General features: G+C 46.5%; 1 protein-coding gene across 3 annotated transcripts; it reads right to left on the bottom strand.

Annotated features, from left to right (window-relative positions):
- Positions 1–7,240: 7,240 nt before the first annotated feature.
- Positions 7,241–22,843, bottom strand: SMARCE1 (SWI/SNF related, matrix associated, actin dependent regulator of chromatin, subfamily e, member 1). Of its 3 annotated transcripts, none has more exons than XM_038162957.1 (11): positions 22,717–22,843; positions 21,912–21,962; positions 21,351–21,394; positions 18,348–18,452; positions 15,998–16,078; positions 14,762–14,893; positions 13,099–13,270; positions 11,312–11,484; positions 10,220–10,321; positions 9,477–9,687; positions 7,241–8,762 (listed from the first exon to the last, which is right to left on the bottom strand). In XM_038162957.1, exons 2-11 carry the CDS (start codon positions 21,916–21,918, stop codon positions 8,551–8,553), a joined length of 1,239 nt encoding a protein of 412 aa, XP_038018885.1. In that variant the 5' UTR covers positions 21,919–21,962; positions 22,717–22,843; the 3' UTR covers positions 7,241–8,550. The 3 variants fall into 3 exon arrangements, with proteins under 3 accessions (XP_038018885.1, XP_038018886.1, XP_038018887.1); XM_038162958.1 differs by having other exon boundaries at positions 7,241–8,759; XM_038162959.1 differs by lacking the exon at positions 18,348–18,452.
- Positions 22,844–23,603: the final 760 nt, after the last annotated feature.

Raw genomic sequence — 23,603 nt, 5'->3', positions numbered from 1 at the left:
CTTCTCCCTCCCTACACTGGCAGCAGCTCAGTGACTTCCCCCCTTTCTTGTTCTGGGTATTTTTGTCTTCCCCAAAAGGCTCTGCACTTTGTCAGTGTCATGCCTTCCCCCAAGGCAAAGCAGTGGCTTTTGTTTGGTGGGTATCAGCGTTCTGCTCTTGGAACAGACCCCTCAGAGAGAGGGGTTGTTTCTCAGACAGAAATGTCTCCAGCTCCTCACAAACTCTTTTTTTTCCTGAGCCAGGCTCCTCTAGAAGTGATGCCTTTGGCACCTTGTCCTCTCTGTCTTATGCTGTCAGTGCTGTTACTGCAGCCAGGTGGAAAAACAGGGCACCACAGGATGAAATCCCAGCCCAAATTAAATGTACTGAAGCTGGGGGTAGTTTTGGGGCTCTTGTGGGTTGTCTTAGGTCCTTTTTGAGGACTCAGATCTGTTTCGGACCCTCCCTCGCTATGGTCCCAGCCCGACTCCAAATCCTTCCCAGGGCTGGTGTGGTTCTGAGCCCATTCTGGGATGCTCAGGGAACAGGCTGCTGGGGTACTCAGGGTCAGGATTTTGGGGTTTTGGGGGGCAGGGTGCTGGGGCAGCTGTGACAGTTTTCCTCTGCTCACACAGAGTGTGACCCTCCCTCGCCTCGGCGCTCTCTGAGTGCGCGGCACCGACTCCTCCGCACCTCACCCGGCACTTATCTCAGCCAGCGGGTGCTGTTCACATCTCTGCAGCTATTTATTGCTCTGCTTGCCTTTGCTCATCAGGGATCCAGGCAGGTACGCTGCCTCGAGAGCTTTATCTCATAACCACTTCCTCCAAGGAGGACCTGAGATGAAAGACTTACCTTGGGTACTGACAGAATACCCGGAATCGAGGGGTGTAACAGAGGCTTCACGCAAGGTCACAGCTCTTCCTGGGATGTGCAGGGGGAGCATGGGCCCCTCGGGGTGCTCTGTGCTCACCCTGCTCCAGGGAGAGGCACCAGGCAGTGTTCTGGTGGATTCATCCCCATGTCCGTGCTGGCTGAAGCAAAGGTGAGAGAGGCGAGGCAGGCAGGTGGTTTGCAGCTTGTTTTCTGCACATGGTCCCAAGATTCAGCTTCAAAGTTTTGGTACATGCCAAGTTCTGTGGTGTTTGAGCCCATTCAAGGAAACTGTTTTTCTTAAAAAGAACGGGAATATTTCAAATGGGAATATTTAAAATAAACAATTTGTCTGTGTATGACACCAAACTTCTTGTACAGTCACGTTTTATACCCAGGGAGTTCTCAGAACATTTATTAAACCTTTGCTTAATTTGATTGTGTATATTTGCAGCCTATTGCCTGAGTGATTCCATCTCTTTGACATATTGCCTGAACTTGGGAGCCCCATGAGCTGCTTTTCACAAAACTGATCCTGTGTGAGCAGAGAGACCAACCTCAGACAGTGCCAGGCCTGAGCTGTGCCCATGAAAGCCATTGCACTGTGCTACTAGAAACTGTAATCCAAAGTTAATTAACTGTATAAAAAGAATCAAATTACCAGGTATTCCAGTCTCTGGGTGCCTCTGCTCCCCTCCAGCACCCAGGAGAGTGGAAGTCAGTGATTTAAACCTGCTGCCCAGGCTGCAGCAGGAGCTGGGTGGCAGCTTTCATCCATAAACTTCTCGAAGAAAATGCAGCTCCTGATAAATTCCACAGGAAGTTGCTCAGAGAGATTTTGGTTCAGTTCTCATTGGTTCCACTTGAACTGAAATATTGAGTTGAACTGAACTGAACTGTGTAATCCTGAATTGTCCTGATGTGAAGTTGCAACTGACTCAGCAATGGAACATCACAAGGAAGTTAGCTCTGAGATTCCCATCCCTGGCCTGTGTGTAAATCTGGAATTCCTGTGGAATTCAACACAGTCTCACAGACATCCTGAGGTGGAAAAGATCCCAGAGCTCCAGGAGAGGGTTCCCAGGCACCATGTACACGCTGGGGGGTCTTGGAAATCAGAGCTCAGGGCTTTGCCTAAGGAGATGGAATTCCGTCTGAGAGAAGCACAACACGGGATGTTCTTACATCCTGGATTCAAAACTTTTTCATAATTTCCACCAGTTTTGCTTTTGCTGATTTAAGATGGAAACACCGAGTCTGTCCCCCTGTTCCACCCTTTGGCTGACATCAGCCATGGGAAGGTTTGTCCCCGTGGCTGGAGGAAGCCAGGGGTGCCCAGACAGAAGCGTTGGTGAGTTCAGGGTGGCCCTTTCCCAGCTGCACTTCCCAGTCACATCCTTGCAGTGACATCAGGGAGGGACCCTGACGTCTGTCCTGCTGCTCCCTCTGCCTGGCGATGCCAACCCGAGGTGCCTGGGGTCTCCCAGCTCTGGCCTTGCCCCTGCCCAGACCCCTCCTCTGACGTTCTGGGGACATCCAGGGGGGTTTGTGGTGGAAGTCAGCAGGGTCGTTCCAGGGGGCTGCTGACGTCGTTGTTCCTCAGGCAAATATAAAATAGCAGAAGTGAAATCATGAGTAAATTCCTGACCTTAAGAGTGGCACCAAGCTGGGATTCCTCACCCAGCAGAGTTCTTAGAGCAGGTGTAGGGGGTGCCCTGAGAAACGTCTCATGATTGTGATCTCACCACCAGGTTATTAACAGATCCTTATCTCCCAGAGGGAGGAAGCAATCTGTGCAGCACCAGGCTCTGATTGGGATGCACAGCTGCCCCTGGTGTCAGCCGCAGCAAAGAAAGGCACACCCAGTGTCACTAGGGATTCACCTGCTTCGTGCCCACAGCATGTCCTAGGTGACGGCCTGGCTTTCCAGTTCTTTTTTTGAGGAAAAATAAAAGATTTACCAAACTGGCATCTGCCCTGCACTAAACAGTTGGACATCAGCGAGAATTTCTTCATGGGCAGGGTGGTCAGGCTTGGAAGGGGCTGCCCAGGGAGGTGCTGGACTTCCCATCCCTGGAAATGTTCAGGGAACAACTGGATGTGGCATTCAGTGCTCTGGGCTGGTTGGTAAGGTGGGGATGGGTCATAGGTTGGACTTGGTGGCCTTGGAGGTCTTTTCCAACCTAAATGACTCTATGATTCTATTCCATTAAAGCAGCTCCCCCCTCCTGGGAGCCCAGGAATTGAGATGTGAGGGGGGAAACAGACCCGGAGATGGCAGTGGGGAGGGCTCAGGCTGTCAGGGACAGTGACACTCCCCTTTCCAACCCCAGGGAGGGGTGATCAGCCCTGGTGAATCTGGGTGATCAGCCCCTGACCACGTGCACTGCTGGTCCCTGTGTCCTTCAGGGCAGGGCTGGGCAGCTTCCCATGGCATCTGCTCCCTCTTGTCTGCCCACAGTGCCCGGGCTGTATGCAGAGGGACCGTGGTGAGCAAACAGATCCTTTCTGGCCTGGCCATGAAGGAGACAGTGGTCACCTCAAACTGATGGGTGGGGAAGGAGAGGTGATTGAAAATGGGAAGAAAAGCTCCTTGAATATTACAGAAACTGTATTGGGGGGGCACATGAGCACCAGCTGTGTCTAGAGATGGTTTGTGCAAACTGCTGGGCAATTCCCACAGGATATCAAACACTAGTGAGCACTGAATCATTTAGAGACATGGTTTAGGGAGATAAAGGGATATTGATTAAAGAGATAAAGCATTATGAACCTTACAAATAATTGAGTTGAAGTGTCCCTGACCATCCAGCAAATGTCACTCCTATGAGCTGTTTTCCCTTGTTCAAAAGGTGGAAGGTTTAACACCAATCTGCTGCTGCCTTTGGATGAAAACTGGATCTAGAAACTGGAAATAATCCCATCAGTGTTTGCTCCAAGAAGAGCTCATCCAGCCTTCTCTGTTACAGATCTGGCATTTCTTATCCCTGGGGTTAAAAAGATTGTAATAAACCCATGATAATGTGATTTTTTTCACTTGGTTTCTGTTGTTGTTACTGTTACTCTTTCTGGTTTGGCTTTCCTCACCCTGAAACTGGTGCCAGAACTAAAATGGCTTTTTCTTGGCTTTTTAACAGAGTCGGGTGATAAAAGCAAATTTAAACTGGTTATTGACAGAAATTACTGACTTCTGGAGTCACAAGTGAAGCTTTACGTGATAATTTACAACAAAATAAGACATCGGCCTGATACGCGCGAAACCACTTCAAAAAACCCCTCGAAGACTGTGGAAAAAAACGTCAAAGTGAAAGAAGGGAACTGAGAGCACAAACAGCAAGACAGACCTGAAGCAGGGCCTGGGCTTTCAGATTCAAGTGCCTGATCCCACTTGGTCATCAGGTCCTGCTGGGAGAGGTTTGCCAGTCGCTGTCAGTAACACTCTGCATGCACGGGGGATTTCAAACCCAGGGATCCAAGCCCTGGGTTCAAAGTTTGAGCAGGTGTTGCAACTCCTTGGAGGCACAAACAGTCTTGGCTGTAACAGTCCAGGATGAAACTGGAACTTGCTGGGTGCCTGCCTAGGAGAACATGTGGAATTCCAGCCTCTCTGAGGACCTGGCATGATCCACCCCCACTTCTGCAGTGCAGCACCTGCAGTTCATAGCCAGGAGCCTCAAAGCTGCAGGTGAGTGACCTGTGAGCATCTCACCCTGATTGGGTAAATTGGTACAAACGCCTCACACTGTGAGTTGGTACAACTGCATCTCAATCTGAGCTGGTACAACCAGCAGCTCTCGGGGTGAGGGGAGTTAAACTCTCTCATTTTGCTGTAAATCATCACTTGTGACTCCAGAAGTAGTAATTTCTGTCAAGCCCCGAGCATGAGCTGCCACTGCTGCTGCTGCTGCTGGCTAGCACTGTCAGGAGTAACCACCCTGTAGAAGAAAAGCACTGCTCACCTTCTCACCCGAGGCTGGGGCTGTGTGTCCTTCGGGCAGGTTGATGGGGACTCCTGGTGGCAGTGCCTGCTGCAGCTCACACACCTCTGCCAGCACATAACCTGCCCCCATTCCATCTCCAGCCGGCCATGAGGGGCGTTTTTCCCCAGTATTCCAGCACTTGGGACTGCTGGGAACACTTGTCGGTGAAGGGGATGAAGGGAGGCCACACAGGAGCAAGGACACCACAGCACTGTTTTGATGATGGTGGGGTTTGGATTGGTGGCTGACCAAATGTGTTTTTGATAAATCGAGGAAAAAAATCCAAAAGAGCTTTTTAAAAAAACTGAACAGCAAAGCCTGCCTGGCTGGAGGTTCAGGGCAAAACCTGGGGCAAGACAAGGAGAAATAAACCATCACTGGCTCCTTGGGACAGGGCAGGCACAGGGGCTGCACTTGGGGCTGGTGGGAAATGGAAAAGCACATCCTGGGACAGAGAAGGGACCTCAGCAAAGGCCTGAGCAGAGCAAGGGCCTGACCCTGCTCCGTGTGTGCTGCCCACCCACACCTCCCCTTCTCAGGACCCTCCTCAGCCCCAGTTTATCACCACACAGGTGGGGAGGGGGCTCCCCCAGCAGGGGCTCTGGACCTGCTCCCCCAGCTCCCGAGGTCAGGGGTCAGGGTCTCTGCTCCTGCCCTGAGCTGCTGCTGCAGCACAAGGCTCTGCTTCCCTGACACACACGAGCTGCCCCAGCCACCCCTTTGTGCCAGGGCTTGGATTTGCTTTGATATTTTATTCCTGTAAAGCTCCTTTAATCTGTTTTATTTCTTTCTGTCACCAGCATAATCCTCTTGTGAGCAGCGTCTGCAGCTCGTTTGGCTCCAGGCAGAGCAACTTGGCAAGACTTGTCCAGGTTATACACAGGTGATTTCTTACCATTTTTTTTTTTTTAAAAACCCCAACCTTGTTTGTTTCTCTGTCAGTCTTTTTTTCTTCTCTGAAAGTTCAGCTACTGCACAAACATGAGGCTTCTTTCTTTCTGGGAAGCCAAGCTCAGGCCTGTGTGTAGGTGAGGGGTTTGGAAGGGATTTGGGTGCATGAAGATCTCAGAGGCCTGGGCTCTGGGTTCATTTTACCTGGTGAATCATTTCTGAACAACCTCACAAGGTGCCTGGTTCATATTTTAACATCTAAATCCCTTTCAAAAGTTACCCTTTGGGCCTGCTTTTTGCTATGTACCCATTACTGCGTACCAGCTTTGTAGGTTAGAAGATTTTTGGGGTGATAAAATCTAATAATTATATAAATGGAAAAAAAAAAACCCAACAAACCCCCAAACCAAGAAAAAACTTTGAGATCAGTTCTTTTTTTAACCCAGGCTTCTTAATAACTTTTACTGAGTGTGTTTTTGTGGTGAGATAAAAGCATATTTTTGACAACAACCCAACAGAGATGAGAACCTTTGCCTGCAGAGCAAACCAGAAACAGCACCATGGTGATGTCAGAGGTCACAATGCCTGAGTCAGACTTGAAAACCCCTGGTTTTTCTTGAAGAGAAAAACAAATCAAAGAAAACAACTCCCTCGCATGATGCAAGGCTTGGATTTGCCTTTTTGCTTCGGTCCCCTGGGGGTGTGAGGGACTCACCAGCTCTCAGCACGCCGTGGGGGATGGCTGCACCTCACACCCCTATCCTGCATCCACCACCTGCCAGACAGGGCACCCAGGAAACACAGCAGCTCCAGCAGGAGCAGCAAAGCAGGAGAGCTCTTCCTCATGGGAGGAAGGGTTCCTGGCCCTGCTGAGGACCTGCTGGTGGCCACAGGGTGCACCAAGAACATCCCACTGAGGACCTGTAGAACACAGGGCTCACCAGAAGCTCCAGGTTGCTCTAAGGAAGGGCTGCTGCAGGAGCCAGGTTTCTCCCGAGGCCTGTCCCTCTCCTTTGCTGGGTCCCTGATGCTCCAGAACCTTGTAGGCACCTCTGCTAGGCACCATGGGGCTGGTCAGTGCTCCAACGCTGCCCATGGGCATTCCTTGACGTTCTCATGTGCTTGGACAAGTTATTTCACTCGTGAAGACAACACCCACTCCTTCACGGACACACCCTGAGCTGCACACACCCGTCTTTGCCAATAATTAGTTATTTACATACACCTTGAGAATTTGGAGCAGATGAAAAGCATCCCCGGCCTACAGAAGCCAGGGCTGCTGCAGATAAAAGCTGTTGCACAACAAGGGTTTGCAGCACCTCAGGTGTGGAACCCCACCTGGGCCCCACAGGGTTGGAGGAAGGAGGGGGGCTCCAGTCCAGCCAGCAGCTGGTACTTTGAAAGAAATAAAAAGCCCGTGTGATTATTTTCCTCTGGCTTGAGATGGAGAACAGCTGATGAAAGATCTGAACCAAACACTGGCACTACCTTAAAAGACAAGAACAGACCACTGTGAGTTTTAAAAAAAAACCAAACATGTTGGATTTTATTATTTTTTAGACCATTAAAAAAAAAAGGATTTAAAAAACACCATCTGATAGACCCACTGCTCTGCAAATACACATCAGTTCATTGAAACATTACGTGTTCCCTCAGTTGTTAAGTCAAGAAGTGGCCCATGGCTGTTGCCACAATTCAGTGTATCTATTTGTGGGGTTTTGCTTATATAGGGCAAATTATGGCCTTTTCAGTACATTTGTAGAGTCTCCAGAGGTTCTGAAAGCTCATGACAAGCAAATCTACTATTTTTTACCATTTGTGCCATATCAGTGACTGTCTGCTCAGAGAACATGTGCGTGTCTAAACGCTCTCCTGCTCTGCTCTGTGCCAGGTCTCTGGCTGAGGCCACACCAGGGTCTCTTGGTAGCAAATAAAGGAGTTAATTGGGAAAGAAAAAGCAAAAGCTTGTTGAAAAGAATCCTGCACCACAGAAAAAAAAATCCCTCACGATGTGTCATTTCCTGCAAGACTACACTGAGCCCTTTGGAACTGGATCTCCTGACATGCCACACACAGACCATGAGCAAGTTTCCACCACAGCAGAGCAGCTACTCTAGAAAAACAAGTTACACCAAAAACCCCCAAAACCCCAGACTTTCAGCCTCACTCTGGAGCTGCTCCTGAGGACTGAGAGCTTTCTTTAAAGCATGGACTGGGGAGGCTGCAGCAGAAATTACTCTTGCTGACATGCAGCACAGTAGCTGTGGGACTTCTGGGGTTGTTAGGTAAGGAGAGGCTTCAGGGACACCCTGGGCAGGGATCAGGTCTTTGCTCCATAGTAAGAACAGGTCTGAATGCTTCAGCCACATTCCAGCCTCTCCAGAAAGCCAGTGCCCCTGCCAGGAGCTGGTCCCTTGTGCAGTCAGGCCAGGACTGCAGCACAGGTGAGACACCTGTGCCACAAAGGGGCAGGAAGGGCCTTTGGGGAAAAGTGCCACTGTGTCCATGGCATCAGAAGAAAGGGAGAAGGCCTGATTTCTCATATAGAAACCAAAACCCGTGGTGTCTTTCTAGGGAAGAAATACAAGTGATATAAGCACCTCTCCACACTGTGTTTAGACACATGAGGTTCCTTTTCTGCCTGCTGCAGGACACCCTGTACCTCTACAGGCCCCTTCACCTTGCTACGCTGATAACCTGGCGTGCCGTTAAGCCCTGGCATCCTTTGGAGACAAGCGACAGAGGCAGGGAAGGTCCAACAGCCGCAGAGCACGTTCTGAAATCAAACAGTACTTCATTACAGAGACACAGGAGCCCAGCCAGTGATTATTCTTTCTTCTCGCCCTCCTCGGCGATGGGGTCTGCGGGCGGCTCCTCCACGGTCGCGCTGTTGCTCTCCGAGCCGGTGTTGCTGTCGCTGGTTCCCTCCTCAGCCGTGCTGTCCACCCCTTCCTGCCCACTCTCCTTGTCCTCTGGGGTGGAGGTTCCTTCTTCACCATTCTGCTGGTTGTCTGTGCTCTCTTCTGGGTGAGGCTCTTCTGGAAAAATGTATTTCTAAGTGTCAATTACATGCCAATATTTATTTAGATTGTGCAATTAGGATTTAGGAAGAAACAAGCTATAATAAATCCCAGTATTCACAGCAGTCACTTCTGTCACTTACAACATGCAGGGACAGGCACAGCTCAGGGATCTCTCAGTGCTGAGGACATATATGGTCCTGCCACAGCATCCTGCTATCAGCCACAGCTGCCTTACCTCAGAACTCCAGCCGTAAGAAAGCCATGCTCCTTGTTGAAGCAGAAGCACTGGAATTCAGACTCCTTAGCCCCTCTTTCCTTATGCTCCTGCTGTTGCAGCAGTGGCTCACTGATGTACTAGTCACTGGGACTCCTGAACCAGCAGCATTTCTTACTGCCACTGTCCAGAGCACAAAGCAGCTGGAAAATTTGCCTGAGTGCTGCACAGGAAGCATTGCTGTTCCATCATCCTGGCTGGACACTGACACTGGGACAAGGAAACACTCCCAGTTAACCAAAGTTTAACTTCAGGTTTACTATTTTTTCCTCTGGGTACATCGCACACAAAGCTCTGGGGCTCTGTGGGATCTTATCCTCTCCTCTTTTAAAAATGAGTAATTTAATGAGAAGCAAGCAAATGCCTGTGTTCCCCAAGATGCAGTGAACTGTTCTCCTCAGACAGTTAATGCTGAACCTTGGAGGACTCTGCAGCAGATGTTCAGGTGCAGTTACCTGTCTCCATTGGAGTGCTCTCCTCTTCCTTCTTCTCCTCCCCCTTGCTGGCTGCCTGCTCCTCCTCAGCTGCCAGGCTGTTCTGACTGCGCTCAGCTTGCTCGGCTGCTTCCTTTTCCCTTTCCTCCTGTCTCTTGCGAGCCTGTTCCTCAGCTTGAGCAATTTCAGCTGCAATTTTTTCCATATCCACTTCCACCTTCAAACTGCATAACTAGCAATTAAAAACAAAACAAAACAAAGGAAAACTCTTTAGCTCTTTTACTACCGCAGTTACCCTGAGAAATAAATCATCAGTAAACCCCAATGATGAGTTCATTCCTTCTACACCCAGCACAGTCCTTTTGATTTTACAAAGTTTATACTGAAAGTAACTAGGGAGGGAGATACAGGCATATTAAGAAAAAAAAAAGGGGAGAGGGAATAAATAAACAACCTAAAACTTGTTATTTGAGCACAGCCAAGGACAGCAGTGTGCCCTCCACAGTGGCTTCAGGCCACCTTCCTCCAGCTGCTCTGAGTGAATTCACCCAGCCCAGCCTGGAGGCACTTCTGAACTTTACTGGCCCAATGTCCCCCTAAAGGTCACTGAAGGAGCAGGAAATCATCCTGTGCTCTTTACCACCCACACCAGGGCACTGCCCCAGCAGCTGGGCAATTGTTCAAAAAGGAACAGAGAACTGAAGCACTTGTACCACTGTGGAAGCAGCAGCTTCCTCAGAGTAAGTGAGAAAAATTAGCTGTACCCTTTTAAGCTCGTTGTTGAAAGATTCTGTGCTTTCCAAAAACTTCCTCTTCTTTTCCTGGTGGCGCTCCTCAATCTGCAGCAGCTCAGCTTCGAGCTTACGCTGGAAGTGAAACAAACAGCAAGAACCTCACTGTGCAGTCACCTAAAAACTGGGCAAAGGTACAGCTAAGCATACAAATTTCCATATGGGTTTATTTTTAAATACTGGTCTAATACGTAAACATCCTTCTGCCTGCCTCTGATACCCACTAGCTCAGAAGTTCATACTGAAAAGTAGGAACAGTATGTGGGTCTGTGCAGCAGGTCAAGCATATTGTAAATGAACCACTGTGTGTGTGCCTGAGGTGAAGCTTCCAGCATCAAATCTGCACATTTTCTGTCCTATTCTGCACCCCCAGGTCTGTGCATACACATCCCACAGGTCTGTATATACACAGGTCACAGGTACAGACACACTCTCCACACCAATTACAGTCTCTAACACAGGAAGAACCACAATTCACAGGAAAGAAGGACAACCACCCCCTCCACCCTCCGAATCTTCTGTAATTGAAAAAAAAGCCCCAACAAATCTCTAGCTAATTCTGGTCTCGTTTCACCCACACACACTGGCCATGCTGAAAGGGCTCTGTTGGTAACATAAGTGTTTGGAAAACACAGGCATGTGCCCAAAGCCGGGTGAAACATGAAGGTGTGACTTCACCATATATTTTGCATAAATTTAACTTTCAGTGAAAAACGTTAGAATAGGGACAATTTACTGCAAAAAAAGAATCATTACAAACAAGATGAGTCGTCAGGTACCCAAAATCACACACTACCAGTGCTTATCAACCAGCAGACTCTAAGAACTGCATACAGAGAAGAAGTATGGAACTAACACTTAGGACAAAACACAAAGAACAAAACAGCACAGACGATGAAATCTCATGTTCTGTAGCTCCCAAGAAATCCCAGGGATTAGCTCCTGGAGCACACAGAACATTGACACCCAGCAAGAACAGTCATGTAGGTGATCGAATGATCCAAAGACTTGGAGTCCAGCCCAACCCCACCACATTTTAGCAGCATCTGCATCCTTTCTTTTTACCTGATGAACCATTAAGGACTGAACCTGGCGTTTCAGGACTTGCATTCTGGCTGTGGTGACCACGGAGCGGACGTCGGGCACCACGCTCTCGCTCAGGATCTCGCTGATGAGGCGGTGGTTCCTCTGGAACCGAGCCGTGGCCGTGTGCTTCATGGAGAACCCATCGTCGTAATCTGCAACAGGAGTTTGAGGGGTAACTGCTTTGATCCCACAAAAAGAGAGCTGAGTCTAACGACTCTGTACCCACCTTACCACTCACAAAAACTAAAATATGAGCCCTAACAGCTGAAGTTGTCATGTCACAGAGTTCACAGTAACACATGCAGAGCATCAGGGAATTTCAAAACGAGACAAAGTGTGGCCAGGGCAGCATTTACCTGGCACAGCTCTAACAGCTGATTTCACATGCATTTCCCACAGCTGAAATTGGGACTGACCTAGTTATTCACTCTCTTGCTTTCCACACTTCCACAGTAAGAGGGACTATTAATACACCAAATAAAAGATCATTCCTGATTAATCATGTTTCCAGAACAAAATGCCAGCAGGATAGTGACTCCTCTATAAATAACCTTTGTAGCACAGAACAAAACCACTTATTTTTTCAAAACACTGAGGACTGAAAGCATGAAGCAGTGAGACACATTTACTCATCACTGAAAAGTCACAGCCATGTGTTAAGAGAATTCGATTATTTATTAGTAAGTGCATTTCTCTAAAGAGAAACCAGTTAAACAACAAGTACAAATTATCTCCCAGAACAATGCCACTTAGAAAAGTCCAGAGGTCTAATTTGTTTCACAGTAAGTATTCCTATGGAGATGATTATCCCAACTATTCACAGAAACCTTAAGAAGCTGAAGACCATGCCAGGAGATACTACCAAAGAAGAGAACTAGTCAAATGAAAGTTTATTTCCAAGTGTTCTATTGTATCTCATTTAAACAAAACGAAAAAAGAGGTAATGGCTGGTTCTGCCCAAGTCTACTTTGCACAGGCAGCACAGAACAGAATCTCAACTCCTCAGGTTCCAGCTATTCCGGCATGAAACGTATTTACATAAATGTTGCAATTACCTCACACGGGGGAAAGTGCTGTTTGCTGTGAGATTTATCTCAGGGGTGTGCTTTCACAAGGGGGAAGGAAAAAAAAGGGTGTAACTGAGCACATTTTTCACCCTCAGGTTTCAACAAGTATTTGGTGATGAATTTAAAAGCAGCCATGAGGTGTGTGAGGCTGACTTTTCCCACTGGGCGGGGTGCATTTCCTTGCAGTCAAATAAACTTTCAAAATTTTCTCATCAACTTGTCAGCAGCAAGGGCACCTCACTCGCCAAACAATCTCAAATGACAGTTGTTGAACACATTCAAAGTTCAGGTGCTCTTAATCACACCAGAACTCTGCCTGTCAGATTTATGTGCTTCTGGTAATAAAGCACAACATTCCATCCAAGCCGGATTAAATCAGGCATCTAAGCCTTTTCTAAAGCATGTGCTAAAGCCATTATGGAGCAGTAAGCAGACTGATTGGGTTTGAACTATTAAGCATTACTTCACACTTAATTAAGAAGGGTTGGAAATAACTTTTGCCACGGGTGCCACCTTACTTTTGGGAACAAAGTCAGATCTGTATGGAATAAAAAGTGGTGATGAAGATTGGCATTAAAGCACCAAAGCAGAAACGAAGCCACGTGAAGCGCTGTGGAAGGTGCACAAGGGTGCTTTTCTGTATCTCCACGGCCTGTCCTGTCACGAGTGTCCCAGTGGGAGTGCACACAAGCTCCTTACCATCGGGATCCTCCGCGGGCTGGATGCTCATGTAGGGCTCCCCCTTCTCCATGCGCGACTGCCGCTGCCGGCTCTCCTCTTCCAGCGCCGCCTCGGCGCGGCTCTTGGCGTTGATGTAGGCCAGGTAGGCAGGGGAGTTGTGGTAGGCCTTCATGGACTCGTTGTACTCGATCTGAAAGGCGACCAACACGGTTTGATTGCACCGCTGGGTGACTCCCACCCGGCCACAGCTGCGCTCGGTGTAACGCACAGTGCGGTTACACAGCAAAGCTGAATCTGCATCGTCTGGCTGACATACAAATGATCAGATTCTCTCAGTCTTTCTTTTTTACAAATTAGAACTTCTACAGTCATTTGTGTTTTAGAAACACAGCTGTTTTTTAGGTCCTTTTAGTATTATGATAGCTTTGTTTTCCGAGATTTCAAATTCAAACACCTCAGAACATTTAAGATCAAGTTCTGGCAAGATGAAATTAGCAAACACAAAATATTCTCAGTAATTCTCTGGAGTTCTAACTAAATCTGTGATTCTGATTTCTTCTCTTTCTTTATGCCAGTATGTCATGAAGCACTTTCCAAAATCATTTAAGATTTGTCCATTCTTTGACCCATCCCTGCTTTGGGATGGCACAGAAAGCTGCAGCCAGACTCCTGTCTCCTCCTGGCAGCCAGACAGCAGCACTATTTTCACTTTCTTTGAAATACCTTTTCTCTTTGAATTGCTTTCTTTACTGTCATTTTTAAGATTTTGTACAGTGATTTCCAATGAAAAACTGGATATAATCTGTATGATAGTATTAAAGATACCTAAAATGCTTGTTTATGATCAGGACCAGGATCCTTCTGCCTTGGCACAACAGAAACCAGCTGGCCCCTGCCCCAAGGAGCTTACAATCTAAACATCGTTACCAAGGTAAAAATAGAATTCTGGATTTTTTTTTTTCCTCAGCTAAGACCACTGGGTTTTGCAGTACTTCTCTCTTGCCTTGGAATAAAACCAGCTGAGATTTGACCAGGTAGCCAGAGCCTCAGGTGCCTGCCAGGTGTAAGCACAACACATCAGCTGGACAATTCTCCCTTTGTACCTGAGAATCACAAGAACAGTCTTGTACAGGTGCTCAACACTTACCAACCTAGACACGAGGCAGCTGTCATCTCTTGTCATTAGGATCAATAAAACCAAAACAAAAGCACAAGAAAACCCTACAAGTGGTAGCATTTTCTATTAAGAAACAAAACATTAATGCCACAGCGTGGAGTTCCACCAGGAAAACCAAACCCCACGTGACTGGAAGTCTCTTAGGAACATGTTCATGACAACAGCAGTAGTTGCAGAGCACCAGTTTTGAAAGAGGATTTTGGTGTTGAGACAATCTTTTCAATACTGATGTTGTACAATCAAATCCATTCATTACACAGTTAAAATCGACATCAATTATAAATACTTCATTTTGAATTAGGTCTAAAAACTGACCAGTCACAGTTGATGCACAGTTATTTAAAAAAATCTAAGAGATGTGTCAGGACAAACTTCCATTTAAGTTACATACGGGGCTCTCGTGAATGCCTCAAACACCCCTGCATGGGGAAGATGAATTTTTCTTCTCAGACCAGTTCCTAGAAGAATCAGCTGTAATAAACATCCCAGATTTCTTCCATTTACCTTTTCAGCTTCATATTCATTCAAATACTCTTGCTTCTCTTCATCAGTGAGATCTCGCCACATTCCTCCAATAATCTTGCCAATTTCCCATAACTTCAAATCAGGATTGGACGCCTTCACTTGGTCCCAGACCTTAACAGAAACAGCTGGAGCTTTACTAATGATATCTAAATACTTCCAAATTAAACATTTTATATTGTCATCTCAGTGTTCTTTCTGGAATCACCATGAAAAACAGGATAAAGTTAGGAATGAGTCTGGCTAAACTATCTGGATTATTTTCTGGGGCAGGAAGTCAGTAGGAAGCCAGCTACTGAACCAGGCAATTGCTGAGTGGCTTTGGTCTCATGGGAATATTGCCTTTAACCCTCTCAATTCTCTTCTTAAATGAACATCGCTGCATCTCGGGGAAAAAAATGCTACTGAGTAAACACATCCAGCAGTAGGTTATGACAAAGAGACTGAGCTTTTCAGATCAGAATGTAACATTTCACAATATTTCAGTCTTGCTGATCAATCTGAGTTCCAACAAGTTCTGACTCCACCAAAAAGGTTTCTAACTTTATAGGGAAAAAAAAGGAGAGCTGCCAGTGTAATTTCTTGCTGCGCCACTTGACTTTTTTTTTTTTTTTTTTGTGTGTGTTGATGTTTTTTGGCCTAAGACAGACATGCTGGTAAAGATACTTTACCAGAAGTGGAAGAAATTCCTTCTGGCTCACCTGCTTCAGCCAGGCTGCCATGCCCTCCCCATGCCCCATCAGATTCCAGACTCCACAAGAGTCTCTCTCCTACTTTCTGTCAAACAGTTCACAGAATAGCGAAGCAAACGTTGCCACGGGCTAGGGTGGTGAAGGAGAACATGCAAAGTCCACTCATTGCTACTCTTCATCCAGCTACAGCACTGCACCAAGCCCAGAAAACGCAAGGAATACTTCCTTTATATAAAAAAGTTCTGTCAGTAAGTCACAGGAACTTCTGAATGTGGCGGGGTGGATCCTTGTCAGCAGACAGTGGTAGGAATTAGCATTTTAGCAATTTTCCCCCCAGAAATTGGCAACTGTGTGACCAGACTACTGCTGCCTTTGTTCTGCAGGGCAGACTCTGTACTTTACATCCCCTTAAGAGAGCGCAGGCTGTTAGGAGTCAACGTTTAGAAGCTGAAACTAAGATCATAGCAATTAATTGTTAGCACAAACGAACACTGACTTTATTACTGATGGACACTGTAATACCCACCTTCCGGCTGTACCTCATGTAGGGCATCAGGGGCTTGTCTGGGGGTTTGGGGGGCTTTGGAATGGTAATACCAGAGGAAGCCTATAAAAGAACCGGATAAATCCATTCGTTAATGGGATCGCTGACAGTTTCTACACGCACTAGTTTTGGAAAACACTTATTCTTGTGCATTCACACACCCCCACCAAGAGAAGCAAGCAATAGCACCAGAAAAATCACCCAGTCTGTAACTGAATAAGCACTAGCTAGAGCTGGTCCTCACAGGAATAACTTCCAATGTAGGTTTGTCCTTTTCTCTGAAAGTTTACAGAGAAGTAACTAGATAAATCCTCAAAAGGGCTCCATGTTCTTAAAACTGAACTACATAGCTTAGGAACTGACATGGAAACACTAATCCCAGCAGGTTGTTTTTTCTCACTACTGATGACTAATTTATTTCATCTGTTTTGACAAATTTAATGTGGCTACTGTACAGGTGAAAAAAGATGTGAGGAAAGTTTAACGACATTAAGTTAGAGACATTATCAAGTCATTCTAGCAATTATTTTTCTGCAAAATTTGTCAGCGGTAATTTGGAGCCAATTAACAGACTATTTATGAAAAGAAAACAACTCTATGCAGCTAAAAGGTAAATATGTGCTCTACTTGTAGCCAAGCTCTAATGAATTGTCCCAATCAGCCTGGAACATGCTCCTGTGCTCTGTCTTCCTTTGGCTTTATGCTGCCAGACACAGTGCTGGCACCACACTAAAGGCCACTGAGCTTTATTGCTGCTGCTGGAAAGCTGCTGGGTCTCCTTGCATCCCTTCAACCCACAGAACATCTGACAGGGCTTGCTCCTCAAGCAGTGCAATGACATCACAGCCCCTGTCAACTGCAGGGTCTGAAACCCTCCATTCTTCCAGCACTTCCACATGCCAGGACTTCTATTAAGTGGGAGTATTCACATGACAATATAAAGCAGGTTCAAGATCTTTCAGGGCTGTGGCCTGTAGATCAATACTTGGGTGTAGCCCAGAATTCAGTACTGTTTTCCTCCTGATAGTTGGTTTTTTGTTTTTTTTTTTTTTTTGGTTTGCTGAATTTATGGAGCTCTATGAACAATGCATACAAAACTGTGTATAAATAATGTGCATGAGGTATATGCATTACCAAAATGTATACATAGATACACATACAGATGGGTTGGAAAAACATTAACGGAAACTGTTTAATGCTTTTAAATTAAGAGGGGTTTAAAGACACCATCCATATACTGGGATATGCATGGCAGAGCAGGCTGTGTATGCTTGTGACATACAGAAACAATGGAAGTTCTCAGACAAAACCTGACTTAGTCTTGTATAAGGAAAGCATCCATTTGGACAGTCAATTCCAGCTTGTAGGGGAAGGTCCTTTCTGTAAATACTTAAAAAAATTGGATAAACTTCATATATTAAGTTTGAAAGAAGGTTTATATGAGAGGCATAAAAAAGACTTCACTTTTAAAAAGCACCATGTATTTGGTCCTTGAGAAATCTTTATATCACCTTCCAAACTGATCAGAAGTTTTGAGGTACAAAGTTCTACATGGAAAAACCTTAGAGCTGTGAGATATTAAGAAAATATCAGGGATTTAGTCTGTTTCTGTTGTGTTATCAAAGTGTTATATTTCCACTGTCTACTTCTAACTGCATACAATGCTAGGACTTGATTCATGTTTGAAAGAAGCTGTCACCTCCCTCATCACTTGTCTCCATCTCACTTTGTTTACTCCATTAAAATGATTGTAACATCCATTTCCCACACACTGACACATATACGAGCTGAAAGGATTCTATTTTATTATCAACATCACACTTTTGTTGAAAAAATAACGACTGAACTTGAGACTGTGCAGTTATTACCAGTCTAAGACTAGAAAGAAAAATAAAGGGCTGTACCTCTTGCATGGCTCAACAGGATGATGCAATCACTATCAACGATCTCCAGCTTGCAAAATGTTCTTCCTTATTTTTGTACCAATGAACCTCAGCAAAAAGAGCAGTTCCCTCCCTCCAAAAATTCATACCCAGCTGCAGAAGCTTTTCCTATGCATGCAGTGGTCACTGAAGACCAAAGTCTGTCTTTTTGGATGTCTGCATCATACACCGTTACCAGTTTTCCCTGCTGAGTAAAAACCCATTTTCCTGCAAAAGGTTCCAGAGTGAAGGGGAAGGGGAGGGAAGGTGAGGAGTAAGAATCAGAAGTTGTTTTTGGTTTTTTTTTATAAAGAAGTGGCATCAGCCAAGACTCCGAAGAACCTAACCCTAAAGCCATTTCTGGTCAGCTCCTGGTGTTTGCTGGAGGATGGAATAGTTGATTCTCCTACCGTGACCCGGCTGTTGGTGCCCGGGTTCCCTCCCAGCCTGTAGTTGTTGTAGGCCAGATGGCTGTATGGATTGTATCCCACAAACCCTGGGGTGCTGGGCATTTGCTGATGGAAACAAATGAGACAAAAACACGAATGAGAAATGAGCTCAAACGAGGAGAACACAGAAATGAAAATGAACTGCAATATGGCATGCAAAAGCAACCAGAATTCAAACAAGCAATGAGGTGTAGCAGTTGGTGTCTTCCCAACACACACAACTTACTCCAGTATCAACCTAGTAAGGAAACAGGACTTTCAAGCAAGTGTGTCACTACAAATTTCTGTCTGAAATTGGTGATTTCTGTTAACTGTGTAACTCATTTAAACAAGTATTCCGTAAATTCAGGTCATGGCTAACACTTTTCCAACATAAGCCACCAAGAAATTCAGAAGATTCTTGTCTCCCAAGGGTGAAAGTTGGGCAACACAGCACCCAGTGATGGGGCAGAAATCCCCAGTACCCACATTTATTACACCAATGAAAATCCCTGCCTGCTTTTCTTCCCAGAATTCGGCCTTCCCAACAAATAGAGCAGGGGAGAAAATCTCTCAAAGCACCATTTGTGCTCCACTGCCAGTGGCTGAAGACAATTCCCAGAGATATCCCTCTGTTATAAGGCAGGCTGTAGACTGACAGAGCTGAGGAACTCTACATCTGCAGTAAGACCTGTAAGTTAAAAACTTTAAAGTAGTCTGAACAGATCACCAAATCCAAGATAAGTCAGAAGTTAATCAATACATCTTCATTCATTCATGAAAGTGGATTGATTTATTCTCACCTCAGTCACGCAGAAAAAAAAAAATCTTGTTTCTTTGGATTCCCTTCTCACTTAGCAATGGACACTCAAGTTTTCTCAGGTTACCTGTATTCCCCTCCTCAAATAAATTTCTTTTTTCCAATATCCCCCCTTTCCCAGTCAATTTTTGCTGGGAAAAAAGATGAACTATTTAATGGTAATTGTGATTAAGTCCTGACTGTGGTGGTTCTATGATTCCATGAGGATTCAAAAGAGCCTGGGGTGTTTCTGGGCATTTAAATGTCATTCCCACAGTGTCCCACTCTCCAGCAGCCCTAATAAACATTCCAAGAAGTCATTCAGGGATTCACTGACTGGACCTGTTCCAGATTACAGTTATAAACATTTGACAAGTAGGTTCAGGACTCTAAGAACCAAAGTATGACATGTACAAACACTGAACAGAAGTGGTTTAGGGGCTGACTGAAGTAACTAGGAAGGTTTCAAGTCAATGCAGACACACTGCAGGAGTTTATTTCTAAACATACAAGTGCAGAGGAAAATTATCCTTTAACAGTCAGTCTTCAACAGAGATTTTATTGCCAAGCTTTTTAACTCAGTCACAGCAGCTGATGTGCTCATCTGTATGCCTGGGCTCATGACATACACATTCACTACTTCATAAGGCACTGTTTTAGTACAGTTTTTTGTATTACCATAACAACAGGCTTTGAATATGTTGAACTACACCTCTTCAATAAAACCAGGTGACAATTGTAATCTCCGTCTGCTTAATTCTTTATTTCTGCAAGACAGGATTTAAATGTTACCAGGAACTACCTTGCATCACATGGAGAATTTTTATTTCAGGTACAGTACTGCAGTTTTGAGAATAACTGGGATATTGTTGACTGCAGCACCTGGAACTGGCTGTGGAAGAACAAGCAAGGTTATTTGGCTACTTTGTGACTTGCATTAACGGAGCACAGACCATCATGTGAAGGACTGCGTAAAATATAATACAAAATAAAAGATGCTTGTAAAACAGACAATGCATGCCACTGGTTGCAGTCCTGGCATGTGCTTCATGTATCCTTCTGAAGGACTGTACCACATCGACATGACCCATTAAACATCTGTATCCATGCTATATCCCAAAGGAATCACAAGTGCATGCACAGCTCTCGATGCAGGAATCCAGTGGGCAGAGTGGATCCATCATGTTCCTTCTAACAGATCTATTCTGCTGTGTGCAAAATGAAAACTCTGAGCAAACTATGAAAATCAAATTTTATTTATGTAAACTTATAAAAAAAACCCCTTGTATTTATGTATTATATAATTTTCAAGCCTCTTCCTGTAAAGCATGGCACCAAAAATTTGAAGGATCACGTTCCTTCTAACTCCCATCCTGCAGAGATCAAGGACACACTACTGGGTAACAGTTTTACAATTTACTTCGTTAAAAAAAAATTCACTGCAGAATCTTTGCTCGATCCTCTGTACAAAGGATTTGTCCTAAAACCCAAACTATCCATAAATGTGACCAAAGATGTGCATTTACTTTTGAACAGGTCCTGCTCACAGCGCACTGGTACTGCAGCACCTTTGTACATCCAGGAATGTCACTGGGCAGGATTCAAAGCTCCTGTTCGTGTCTTCCTCAGTGTCAGGGCATGCCACTTTACTAGAAAGTAAAATATTTCCCAAGCCCTAGACTCCAAAATACCAGTGATTTCAAGGAATGCAAGACTGGCATCAGGAGCATTTCATTATTCTGACCCAATGTAACAGGATGTTTCGTAATCCTGCATTCCACTCAAGTGCAAAAAAAAAAAAAAAAAAAAAAGCAGCTCAGTACAACTGAAATGTGGAAAAATGCACTGTCTGCCCATGATTTGGGCACAGGCTGAGCAGGACATTTTACAATCAAATATATCAGTTGATTTTTAACTATTCCAGTACTGCTGCAAGCCACTGTGAGTCATTTGAGACGAGTGACTGTCACAGAAAGTTCAGTGGCTGTGAGATCCAGCCTTAAAGGCAAAATAAGTTTATTCAGCTTCTCTTTCCCAAACTTCCCAAAAGAGAATTACATTAATTTTAACAATTCAGATGACATCAATATTGTGTTTCCCATCTAAGAAGGTGATGCAACTCCATAATTATTGCTCTGGGAAGTTGCTAAAGGCCTTGTGTGAATGAGAAAAATCACTATACTTACGGTTGCAGGAGCTGGGGTGGGAGGTGGGGCATAGGATGGCCTTTCTGTTAAGATAGAAATGTAAGCACATTTTTTTTCCTTGAAAATCTGAATGAATTCTTAAGGCATCTGCTATGGCAAATATTTTTAAATGATTTTACAAAACCAAGAAAATTCTACTCTGAAAGACTTTGCGTTTTGCCACTCAACAGCCAAAAGGAGCACTAGAAAAAGAAAGAAAAACTGAAATCCCCCCATTACTCTGGTCCCAGCCTTTTATTAGCCTTTTATTCAAGCCCAAGACTGAAGATTATAAATTCATTTATATGCACGCCAATTACATGGAGGGAAAGCAAAAATGCAGTCCAACAGGGTTCAGAAGCTGTGATAGCTGGATTTCCTACAAAAACCATATGCCAGGAATCAGCCACAGCAGGATTTAAGGCCAAGAGTTTAGTCACTACACTTGCTAATTTCTTTTAATGCCAGGAATAATGGCATCATCTCACATACAGGTTCTGTGGAACCAGATCTGTAAACCATCAAAATTAAAGAATGAAAAATCTTTTAAAAAAAACTTACTTGACATTTTGATAGTCAAATTTTCAGCCACCTGACATTATATTTGTACTTCTGCAAGACAAAAGAAGATCACGCTAGTAAGTGTTGTGCCTTTCCCCCCACCAGATATTTGAAGCTTCGATTGTTATTGATACCAGTGATTATCAAAGTTCGTCAGTTTTGGAATACAGAAAAAAACATTTTCAGAAACCAAGGCGTTATCTCTTCGAAAAATTAATTATCTCTTTGAAAAATTAATTTTCCAAGGAATCTGGCCTTAAATAGCTGTGCAAGAGCACACATGTTTAAGTCACCTTCTTATTAAAGGGTCTAAATAAATATATTTTGTCCTGTAAGGAACAAAAAGAACATGCCCCATTACTTTACACTCGCTGTTTCAAAAACCTGATATTAACACATAAATGACCAAATGATGTATTTCCTTTACAGGGTACAGAAAACAACCACCGAGCCCCGCAGCCGCGGTCTGACAGGCAAGGCTTAACCTTTCAGCACCCCACCCGGGAGCGCGCCACACAGCGCTGCAACGAAGCGATTTTTCGGCGTTTCTCTTCAAATCACGCCACGGCAGCTGCAACTTCCTTCAGAATCCCTACTAACGACGTGCTCCGGGCTCCCACACGGGGCTGGCTCGGGGAGATCGAGCGGAGCCTTAGCGGGCCCAAGGCGGCCACCGGCGGTGTCCCTCGGCCCCACCGCTCCCTCCCCGGGCCCAAGGGCCCTCCCGAGCCCCGCAGCGCTGCCGGAGAGGGGCCAGGGGTGCCCCGAGCCCCCCGGTCAGCCCCGCCGGGCCCCCCGCACTCACCCGCTCGGCGCGGCCGCGCTCCCTTTGTTCCCACGGGCCGGGGCGGCGGCGAGAGCGCCTGCGCACTCCGCTCCGCACTTTCGACACGCCGGCCCCGGCCCGCCGGTGACTCCCTACTCACTATTTTGGGGACCTGTTCGGCTACCCCGCGCCCCACCGAGGGGCCAGGGCCGTCCCCGCACCCTTCGGGACTGCGGCGATTCCAAGGACCGTGGCGAATCTGCGGGATGCAACCCGAGCGCCGCGCGAGGGGCGGCCCCGCCCGCCATTAGCGGTACGGAAGCGCTGCCTCACGGGCAGAGGCTCCCCAGGCGCCCCAGACCCGCAGTGCCCAGCACCCCGCTCGTCCCCTTCCCCCGCGCCGGAACCCCGGTCACGGTGCCCCGAGTGCTGGCTGCCGGTGGCGAATCTGCGGCGCTGAACGGGCGCGCAGGGAGGGCGTGCGGACGCTTCGTGCCCGCTGCGCTTTAGCGCCTTTTTCCCCTCACGGCTGCGATCGGCCCCTGAGGGGCGTTCGGCGCCTTTTCCCCCTCACGGTTGCGCTCGGCCCCTGAGGGGCGTTCGGCGCCTTTTCCCCCTCACGGTTGCGCTCGGCCCCTGAGGGGCGTTCGGCGCTTTTTTCCCCTCACGGCTGCGATCGGCCCCTGAGGGGCGTTCGGCGCCTTTTTCCCCTCACGGTTGCGCTCAGCTCCTGAGGGGCGTTCGGCGCCTTTTCCCCCTCACGGCTGCGCTCGGCCCCAGAGGGGCGTTCGGCGCCTTTTTCCCCTCACGAGCACTGGGCGCTCCCTGAAGCGCCCCGGTTCCCGGGCTGCTGTGAGGCCACGGAAAACGCTGCGGGGTCGTTTCCGAGCGCGAATAATATCCCATAAAAGCAGCGATGGAGTCCG

Source organism: Motacilla alba, chromosome 27 (genome assembly GCF_015832195.1).
Source record: "Motacilla alba alba isolate MOTALB_02 chromosome 27, Motacilla_alba_V1.0_pri, whole genome shotgun sequence".
Classification (NCBI taxonomy): domain Eukaryota; kingdom Metazoa; phylum Chordata; class Aves; order Passeriformes; family Motacillidae; genus Motacilla; species Motacilla alba.
The sequence above is the reverse complement of the archived record's forward strand: the minus strand, read 5'-3'. Positions and strand labels throughout refer to the sequence as shown.

Bases quoted from the DNA above. Each gene is read 5' to 3' on its own strand.
- SMARCE1 (XM_038162957.1), bottom strand. The intron at 13,271-14,761 runs GTAAATGGAAGA...GTCGCCTTTCAG, and splicing joins ATGAATATGAAGCTGAAAAG to ATCGAGTACAACGAGTCCAT. The intron at 10,322-11,311 runs GTAAAAAGAAAG...TTTCACTTCCAG, and splicing joins AGTCCTTAATGGTTCATCAG to CGTAAGCTCGAAGCTGAGCT.